Source organism: Hippocampus comes, unplaced genomic scaffold (assembly GCF_001891065.2).
Source record: "Hippocampus comes isolate QL1 unplaced genomic scaffold, H_comes_QL1_v1.1 scaffold22, whole genome shotgun sequence".
NCBI lineage: Eukaryota > Metazoa > Chordata > Actinopteri > Syngnathiformes > Syngnathidae > Hippocampus > Hippocampus comes.
This window is the reverse complement of record NW_017806175.1, coordinates 4,699,316-4,709,991: the sequence shown is the minus strand read 5'-3', so window position 1 is coordinate 4,709,991 and position 10,676 is coordinate 4,699,316. Positions and strand designations below refer to the sequence as shown.

The 10,676-nt window shown below is 42.6% G+C and overlaps 1 protein-coding gene across 1 annotated transcript in view; it reads left to right on the top strand.

Moving 5' to 3' along the window:
• Positions 1-1,552, top strand: part of prdx6 (peroxiredoxin 6) — a 3,299-nt gene extending 1,747 nt beyond the window's left edge. Inside the window, exons 3-5 of the mRNA XM_019897096.1 lie at positions 857-1,000; positions 1,119-1,265; positions 1,343-1,552. Of these exons, the coding sequence (XP_019752655.1) occupies positions 857-1,000; positions 1,119-1,265; positions 1,343-1,468 (417 nt within the window). The 3' untranslated portion in view covers positions 1,469-1,552. The remainder of the gene's footprint in view (positions 1-856; positions 1,001-1,118; positions 1,266-1,342) is intronic.
• The last annotated feature ends 9,124 nt before the right edge of the window (positions 1,553-10,676 follow it).

Sequence of the window (10,676 nt, the reverse complement as noted above, 5' to 3'; positions counted from 1 at the left end):
ACACACACACACACACACACACACACACACACACACACACACACACACACACGCGCGCCACTTGTTCAGGAAGTGATGTTATGACAGCAGCGACTTTGGTGGCTAAAACAGGACATTTGAGTAAGGTGGTTTGTTTAAGTGTGTGTGTGTGTGCGTGCGTGTGCGTGTGTGCGTGCGCATGTCTGTGTGACCGTCACAAAAGGTCATGCCTGACTTGAGTGTGTGTACGTGCGAGTGCGCCCATGTGTCCTTTTTGTTGCATAACTTCAAAACACAAAAAAAAAAAAAATAACCTCCCTGTCCAGGTCATCAAACTGTAATCTTCAAACCTCTCGACAAGCTAACTTGGAAGATCATTAAAAATATTAAATATAAGTGAATGAGTGCATCAGTCAAACCGTCGCTGTCTTGTGAAAAGCGCGTATGCCCATTTTTTCCATTAAAAAAATAAAAAAAAACATTAATGGGATGTCCGAAACGCGATCACCCCATCAACGAAAACATTTAAAAGGTGACAAAAATGGACATGCGTGTTGTTCATAGGACAGTGACAAAATGCTTACAAAATTCAACGGCCTGTTCATCATTTACCCAACTTGTACTTTGGCACTTTTGTGACTTCTCTTCTGACACTCTGGTCATTGACTTTGCATAAAATAAAATACAACCAAACTAAATAATACCCATTGACTGAGTGGCTGAGTGTGAGTGAGTGAGTGAGTGAGTGAGTGAGTGAGTGAGTGAGTGAGTGAGAGAGAGAGAGAGAGAGAGAGAGAGAGAGAGATTTGAATCTGACAAAAAATAATAATAATGATACAATTGGTGCACTCTGCACGAACTTTGCGTGCGTGCGCAGGACGTGATGGCCTTCAACAGTCAGGCGTCGAGTCCTCTGCCCTTCCCCATCATCGCTGACGAGAAGAGGCAGCTGGCCACCAAGCTGGGAATGCTGGACCCCGACGAGATCGACGTCGACGGCATCCCTGTCACCGCTCGCTGTGTAAGAACTCGGTCGTGTGTTGCGACAAGACGGGAATATGCAAGCTCTTCCCATTAGGGGGCGTTGTGACGTCGATACACAATAGCCACCTGGGGACAAAAATGACTCCTTTGTCCAGGTGTTTGTGATCGGACCCGACAATAGACTGAAGCTGTCCATCCTCTACCCGGCCACCACGGGGAGGAACTTTGACGAGCTGCTACGTGTGATCGACTCGCTGCAGCTGACGGCGCAGAAGAAGGTTGCCACGCCCGTCAACTGGAAGGTACGGCCGACCCCCGTTCCGATGTTCCTCTTTGCGCGCTATCACAGAGACGTGACGGACTTTCTCTGGTCTTGCAGCCCGGAGACAAAGTCATGGTGCTTCCCAACGTCTCCGACGCCGACGCGGCTACGCTTTTTCCCAACGGCGTGACCAATAAAGAGGTGCCTTCCGGGAAAAAATATCTGCGCTACACTCAGCTCTGAAGATTTTCAGCCCTTCTCGACTCACAATACAAGTAAAAAAATAGTAAAAATAGTGCACAGTAACAATAAACACAAGATTTAGTGCATTCATCCCATAATAAACAACATTTGCACTCAATTCAAAACGAGCGTTTTTTTTTCCTCCCACGTTCTTCTCTGCTATTCTCGTTGCGCCACGAGGTGTCGCTGTGTTACCTGATATTGAGAATACTACAGTCCTGCATTCCGACAGTTCACCGATAGATGTCGCCAAATGCACGCTGTACTGTTGTCTCTGATTTTTCCGTGGGTGTCCTCGACTCCCAAAAGTAGTCAACGGTTTGTTCGTCATGTTTAAATTGGAAAGACCCAATCATTCATATACATTTTGAATGTTTAACTATTTAACATGATAAAATGAGCTGTCAAACTGAATAGATTGAAGACTAATGCCGCGCCCCCTCCAGCTCTCTTCTGTTTTACAAGTGAGGAAAAGCGATTTGGGGAAAAACATGTGAAGCTTCAAAGCACATAACTCGCGTCAAAATTTTCCGTCATGTTGGTAAAAGCCTGATTTTGCAACACATAAATCAGGAATGAAAATAACTATTACAATTTTTTTGGACAAAAACCTCTAGATGTATCAGAAAGATTCTACTTGTTTGAACTAACTCCACTCATAATGGAAGCAAAAAAAAAAAAATCCCTACCTTGTATTATTCATTTTCTTAAAAAGTATGACTTTTATGTTAAGTACTGTATATAACGTTTTTTGAACTTCAAAATTATACTATTTGTTATTATATATACTATACAGTACTAATAATGACACCAAAGCCCTACCTCATAGAAAAGTAGTGCTTTGGCATCATCTTCTGCCATTAGGCACAAATATAAACCTATTTTGGGAGTTGCAGGAATCATTTGTGGATTTTATTTGCGCCAAGACATTGATGTGTATTCCTTTTTTGTCCTTGAAACTATACAATTTTCCTCTAGATTTTTTTTTTTTTTTTTTTTTTTAAACATGCAATATGGGCTTGGTCAGATTACAACCTGCCCCAAGTTGTAATGTTGCTGGCGGGAGTGCGCATCCCCCCCCCCCCCCCCCCCCCCCCCCCCTTGTCTTGTCAGTCATGGTGAACACCAGCCACATTGTGTTGACTTCAGTCCTGAATCCAATGCCATAGCTTAGCACAACAACAATGGCTTTCTAATAGCGGGCAAGCATAAGAAGATCTTACGGGAGTGTCAGACGCTGGCTCAACTGCCCTCTTTTTTTTTTTTTACCCCATCCACTCCCACCCCCCGTCCCCTCTCTATGTTCATCTGTCATCCTGGAGCCTCCTCCAGCAAGGTAATACAACACCAAGGCCAGTACCAGCCACACACACACACACACACACACACACACACACACACACACACAGACACACAGACACACACACACACAGACACACAGACACACACACGCTCGCACTTGTACATGAATGTGTAGTCGTGCTGATCAAAGACATAAACAACGCTGTGACAGGACTGGCCTCCCACCAAACTCCTTCATATCTCAGGGACGATATCCACCACCCCACTCGTGACCTGCCCGCCTCAGACTAGCCAGGCTCCACTTTTCCTTTGGATTGATAAGCAAAACAAGCGCTCACTCATATTCTGTCACTTCGGACCCCCCCACCCCTCCCTGCTCCCCCGTGAGGATTTACAGGCGGGATTTGACGAGTCAGGCTCTGCTTAGTGTGAGGGTAGATCACGTTTGAGTTGTTTTCAAAACCTGTAAAATAAAGTAGAAAGGGTCCAAGTAGCGGGGGGGTGGTGGCGGCACAATTGGTGGTCAGAATATCCATAACATTTGAAGGAAACCAGTGTAATGAGATAAGCTTGCAGCCTTTTCCTTGATCATATCCAACTTTTTGTTGAAACTATATCACTTAAATCTCCAAAGATTTTCCACGTCTTTTTTTTTTTTTTTTTTTTTAACTACAAAAAAAATACAGTTTGTTTATTGTATCCAATTTTTATTTGGGGAACTCCTTCAAAATTGGGTCCTGAGCCAGAGGGTTTGGCGCAGGATCTTAGCCGTTCTCAATCTCTGGACGGAAATGTCGGATGTTGTCCCTGGTATCTGCCACAGCCGTCCCCCTAGCTTGGGGGTTCCTGCCCCCAGTGCATGTTTCATTGTTGTCAGCCACTTTTTCAGTTTGTTGGGTGTACATGCCATGCAGGGGCTTGTCTTTCCATGACAGTCCATCTGGCTCCTTCTCCTTTCTGGGCTTCTCTTCTGTTGTTTCCTCCTGGATAGCGTCTGTGATGATCACTTGTACCCCCACGCCCTTCCTTCCACTTTGAGTACAGCCCCAGGATGCTGGACATGGGGTGGAACCCTTCTTACAATCATTGTAAGGAGATTTCTTATGTCAGCGGGCTTGTCTGATTACTGGCGGGGCGCAGGTATTATTGGCCTGAATCTTATTCTTGCACAATCTTCGGTTGTGATCATCTTCCCTCGTCTAGATACGTCATTCGCACTTCTCCATTCCAAAAGTCGAGAGAAAGCGCCAAATAGTTTTATTCAACCAACACCTCCAACCTCATGACATCTAATTAGCTCCCGGATAAGTCACTAGCCCAGGACTTAAAATATTTTTCCACCCCGCCCTGGGATTATTTACTGTATGTGGTGTGTCGAATAAAAAACATGGAAACATAATTTGGGGAGGGGGTTGTTGGAGTTATTACTCTAGGCGGACTCTTTTGGTTCTTTTCCGATGACTTAGATGAAGGTGAGATCAGATTTTATGAGCAATTTATGTCTAAATCCTGATTATATAAGGGTTCACATTCTTTATCTGTCACCATATGTGTCAAAAAAAGTCAGAATCCATAATTGCTTACCTTTACCCCATACAGTCAATTTTCCATGTTATTATTTTTTAGCATTATATGAGCCTCTGAGGGTTTACTACTGGGCTAAATGAATTTCTTTTATGAGTGGCAAGAGAAAACAAGCGCAGAACACAAAACGCTCTCAAGAGCCAACAGAGTTCATGAGAACTGTTAGAAAGAGATTTCTCTATCCAGTACAAGCTTTTTTAATGCATTTCCTGTGCATAAAAAATAAAAAAATAAAAAAGCGTCTGCTACTCAAAAAAGAAAACCGTGATAGCGAAGCACGGGGATATAAAATCTATGACAAGGGTTCTTAGTTTCCACTCAAAGCTGCCAAACGTGAACTTTTTAATCCACAACGCTTGCCCCGATACTGTATGTAACGTTGCGCCATAGCACACGTATTGTTCCCATGGTTTTTTTTTTTTTTTTTTTTTTAAATGCTCCCCACAGAGCAGTAACCGTAGTGGATGCAATAAAACAATGCGCTCTATAAGAATTCAGTTGTTAAAATGCAAGAGGGGTGTTACAGTATGTGGCTTTTAAGTGGCGTGTTCTGCCAGTGGATTTTTTTTTTTTGCTGTTCCGAACGCCGGGAAAAATTGGCCTGAAATCCCCCAAGTGCTGAGTTTGGTAACGAGCCAGCGCCAGGACAAAGAACAACTGTGCGCCTGCAGCTACACAATGAACTAGGATATAGTGTGGAATTAGGTGGGACAACACTTTGGGAACACACAATTGGAGGTTTTCAAAATAATGCGCTAGGGAAACTGCAAAACTCACGCTGAATTTGAGACAGTCAAAACGAGACATGATTTTTGGTGAAAATATCGAACTTTTTTTTGTTTGAAATAGGACTTTTCGAGAAAAAAAAAAACCCAAACGTTTTTTTCCTGATAAAAATATAAAACTTTTTGATGAATGTCTTTTTTTTCCGAGAAAAAAATCTTTTTGAGAAAAAAAAATCTTTTTTGTTCCATATCTAAAAGTGTACACATTTTTTCATCAAAAAACAACTTCATCTCAATTAAACAATTTGTTCATGAACATATACAACATTTATTCTGAAAAAAATAAAATTTTAATGCCTTTTTAAAAAATCCTGAAATATGTTTCATCAAAAGTACAAAAGTTTTTTCCTTCAAAATATTGTTTTTAATCCACCCCCAAAAATCGAATACTTTTTGGTAAAGGCATGCTTCTATATTTATTCATGTATCCATTCATTCATTGGAAAATTTACGATTACGATTGTTGAACTTACGACTCCATCGGTCCATTATCTCAGCCACTTATCATAATTGAAATTGTTTTGACTTTTAAGTCACGGGTTTGAGATTGTTTTGGTCTAAAATTGAAATGGTCATACATCACATCCAGCATTTTTAGTTCAATGTTGTTTTCTTTTTTTCTTCGTTGTTGTTGTTTTATGACAGCGGCTTTAATTGATAGGCCCGTGCTCTCCCTCTCCCTCCTGGATGAACATAAACAAGTTCTAAAGCAAAACATGTGTTCGTCACTGGGCTCTTCCTACGTATGTGTGAGTGAGCCAGGAAAGCCAGACTGGTTTCATTACCAGCCCCATTATGGTTAAATGTGGGAGGGGAGGGGAAGGGTGGCGGTGAGGTGGGTGGTTGTGAGGGTATCATCCCAAACCCTGAACAGTTGCCATGGCGACAGTGCCTCACACAACCTCTCTGGTCAACTTTCTCCCAGTTTTCTGCTTCTGGTACCTTCTTTGCCATGCACATTTATGTGCACATGCACGAAAAAAAAAAAAAGTGGCCACAAAGCTGTTTTCCCTCCAGTCATAGTGTTTCACAAGGGCCCTCTCGCTGGTTGCCCTGCAGCAAATGGAAAGGAAAAAAAATCTAATTGTTAGACATTTAGAGGCAGATTTTTTTCCAGAAGAGATTGTAATCAAATGGAAATTGTTTGAAAATATATTTTAATACAATTGTCATGTCCTCCCCCCTCCCCCAGGAAATTCGGGTTTCTTCTTCTTCTTATTTTTATTATTATTATTATTACTATTATTTTTCTTATTGATTACATTTTAACCATATTCTTTATGAAAATGTAGTAATATGTAGATTAAATGTAATGTTTAGAAGTTCTAAATTGTAATTGTTTGACTTTGGATTGAAGTCAACTTGTTGATTGTTTGACTTTTAGGGTACATTATAGACACACACACACACACACACACACACACACACACACACACATATACATATATATATAGGACATCTACGTGTATTTTTGCCAATTTTCGTCATCTGTAACCTCGCCAACTGTACCGCCCCGCCTTTTCTTCGACACACGCATACACACGCACACAAGTCTGTTTTCCCTCCAGTGATAGAGTTTCACAGGCACCTTATCCCTGTTTTCTCTGTTGCCCTGTAACACGGGCTGCCCTCCGCTTTTAGGAAAATAAACACACGGAAAAGAACACAGGGGATGAAAAACAGCACTGGGGTGCGGGAAGGGGGGTGGGTGTAATTGTAGTGGTCTCTTCTTTCGTTCTTTGCCTCCTCTCTGGTTTATTTTGGGGCAGAACGGTGCGCTAGTGGACCGCATGTCTGCCTCAAAGTAGTGAGCTTCAAATTTGGCCTCTGGCCCGCCTTTGTCTCCTCGTGCTTGTGCGGGTTTTCTCCGGGTATTTCCTCCCGCGTTCGAAAAACCATACTTTTGGAAAGTTGAAGGGCGGAAGCTGCACATCCCTCCCAGGCGTGATGTCCCTGCTATTATGTCAAAGCTTACAAGGTAAGCAAAGCTGTATTTATTTGTTGGAACATAGATTAGAGTTTGCTAACGGCATTAGCCTCGGAAATCTGTTGCTCGATGAAGTTGACGGCGCGGTGAGATGGAGGGGTGGGATTCGTGTTTGGTGATGAGTTCATGTGCCACTCGCATATACATGTAAAATTGTAATACTTTTTTAAAAACAATAAATCTGAATTGTTAAATTGATTGAATAAAAAAATATAAAAAATTAATATATTAAGTATATAAATATTTACAACCTTCTACTTGAACTACTTTCATTTTCATCTCAATGTAATTTTAATTGATTAACCAATCACTGTCTTTCATAAAATACAAGTACAAATGTATATATACAGTGCAAAAATGTTTGTGTATGTGTGTATATATAGCTAAATATTTCGTGAGAGAAATAAACCTAGATTCTAATTAACCAATTTGAAGGGAAAAAAAATCGCAACTATTTGTTGAGCCGCAATAAAGAGAGGAGTCATACTTTGCCCGCTCCTGCTTTCAAGATGCTCGCTGAGCTGAAGCCTTGTTTGTGCGCTAGTATTTGCGGGTGTGCGACACCCTGACTCTGTGCCATTAGTTGATGCGACGCACAACTCAAGAATGGCAGACCACCAGCATTCCCGCTGCTAAACCACTTTAAGTCATTAATAACCTTCTCAATGCGCACACACACACACATATTCTATGAGTGCAGACGTACTTTATTAGGCGAGGAGCCATTTGCCTTGTCACGGTGATGAAGCGCTTGGCACTGCTGTGGCGGGCTACTTTTTAAAGGCCCAGACACCCTTCGCCATTACTCAGGTGAGGTGATCAATGTGTCTCTAATAGAGAGGAGGATGACGATGAGGAGGATGAAGATGGCCATATTGATAGCGAGACATCAAGATAAGCAAAGAGAAAGAGAGACCGAGAGACAGATTGCACTTTTACCTTCGCATTCATCAAGCTGTTTGCAGGCGCTAATAGGCCCTGTCAGCCCGCGCTACTTATTTATGAGGCCCCGTCAAAACAATAGCGTCTCGCTCTCATTAAGCCTGTGTGTGTGTGAGTGGGCCAGTTTGTTTGAGCGTGTGTCTGTGTGTTGCCTGTATGTGAGAGAGTAAGTACATGAGTGGAGGAGTTTGTTTTAATGAGTGAGCATGTGTGAGTGTACCGTATGAGAAAGTGTGTGTGTGTTTACAAGTGAATGTGTGTAGGTTAGTCGGTGACTGGGTTGTGGTGTGTGTGTGTGTGTGTTTACAAGTGAATGTGTGTAGGTTAGTCAGTGACTGGGTTGTGGTGTGTGTGTGTGGTGAGAGAGCATGTGTGAGTTTGCGTGATTGTGACTGTGAGAGTGAATCTGTGTTTGTGTGTGTGTGTGTGTGTGTGTGTGAGAGAGAGAGAGAGAGAGAGATATGTGTGAGAGGGTCTGTGTGTGTGTGTGTGTGTGTGTGTGTGTGTGTGTGTGTGTGTGTGTGTGTGTGTGTGTGAGAGAGAGTAGGTGAGTGTATGTGCGCACCACTGTTTGTTAGAGAGAGAGAGAGAGAGAGAGAGTGTGTGTGTGTTTGTGTGTGTTTTTGAGGGCAAAAAGCACATGTTTTTTTGTCCCTGCGTGTGTCAGTGTGAGTTTTTACAAATGTACGGGTGAATGTGTGCGCAAGCATGGAAGTTAGTGTGGGAGTGCGTGTTCAACTATTTGTATGTGTGTATACATGAGAGTGCATTTGAGATTGCATGTGAGAGAGCGTGTTATTGTGTGAGTGTGATATCCACATCCACAACCGCCCCTTGGCACCGCTGCACTGTTTTGTCTCTGCATGGGAAAATGGAAGCTGAAGAGGCAAAAACTTTTGATAAGCAGGCGCTAGTGGTGTCGGGAGTGTGCGTTTGTGTGTGTGCGTTTGTGTGCGTGCATGTGTGTGTGTGTGTGTGTGTTTGTGGGAGAGAGGCTGAGAGTGCCAAGCTGAGCGAGAGGGAGGAGAATGCGTCTGGAAAGCATCAAGCCATGGCTTTGCAGCCGCGTGTGTGTGTGTGTGTGTGTGTGTGTGTGTGTGTGTGTGTGTGTGTGTGTGTGTGTGTGTGTGTGTGTGTTCGTGTGTGTGTGTGTGTTCGTGTGTGCATATACATGGTCTCTGGCTTGTTAACCTGGAGGTCACAGGCAGCGTCAGGAGATGAAGTCAATGCCTGGCACACACACACACACACACACACACACACACACACACACACACACACACACACACACACACACACACACCATGGTGAATAAACGCACACACATAGTAATATATATAATATGCCATATATATAATTTATAAATACTGAAAATAGCATTGAGAAGTCTTTTCATGAAACAACAAAAAAAAGTTGAATATTTTGAGAACTATTTTAAACATTTGGGGGATGTTTTTTTTTTTCAAGAAAACTGTCACATATTCAAGTCAAAAAATAACAACGAACATAACTTCTTTCAAGGAGGACCCAGTCTGACGGGCGACCTCATCGAGCGCCACTCGAGTGTCTTATCGTCTTGTCATTTGTCTTTAGTGGCTGCTAAACAGGAAGTGAGAGCAAATTACATGCTGTCCTGCTGCCAGACAAAAGCTTTCTTGGAAGCTCAAAGCGACAAGTTGAAGCCGGTTGATGGACTCGCGCGCACACACACACACACACACACACACACACACACATGCACGCACACACAGGGGACAAAAAACAAAACGCTCAATATTTTTTCCCCCCAAGAAAACAGTGAATATTTTCAGAATATGATTATGTAATTTCTAAAAGTCAAATTCTCAAGAAAAATACATTTTGGTTTGTCCAAATCTTTTTTGATGTTAAAAGTCAGATTTATCAAGAATTTAGTAATAAGTCCCATATCTTAATATTTCATTAAAAAAAATGTATGTATGTTCTGTATTTTTTGAGATAAAAGAAAAACTCAAAATGTTTTTGGACAATATTGCTGAGCGGGGGGGGGGGGTCGTTTCAAAGACAAAAAAAAACATCTGTCAGGAAAAGCCTTCTCATATTTTCAGTCCAACTTTTTTTCTGTAAATTTCTGTTGACTGAACGTGACTATTTTTTTCACAAAAATACATAAACCCTCTCTGCCCCCCCCCTCCCCAAAAAAAAATCTTTGTCCCTGTCATTTGCCTACTCTGGCTGTGTTTCAACCAAGTGCAGGCTGCCGTCGCACCCCCATCGCTGCCTTTCTCTTTCTCTCTTTTTTTTTCCCAGCCTCACACCTGACGGCTGTCACGTCAAGCCTGACCTTCACAAATGGACTGCAGGCTCACTATTTGGCAAATGTCAAACACGGTGAGAGAGAGAGAGAGAAAGAGGAGAGAGAGAGAGAGAGCCACAATGCATCACAGGGAGGAGTAGCTGAAACTTGAACTGCAGCCAAAACTTTTTTGTAAGAGTAGCTGCGCCGCCTGCAGCTGTCCTGCTAATCTTTCCCACCGCTGCAATCTCCCAGCACATCTGTCTTTACTCCACCACCCACCCCAAAACCCCCGCATACGCCCCCGCCCCAGGCCCTCATAAAAAATAGTAC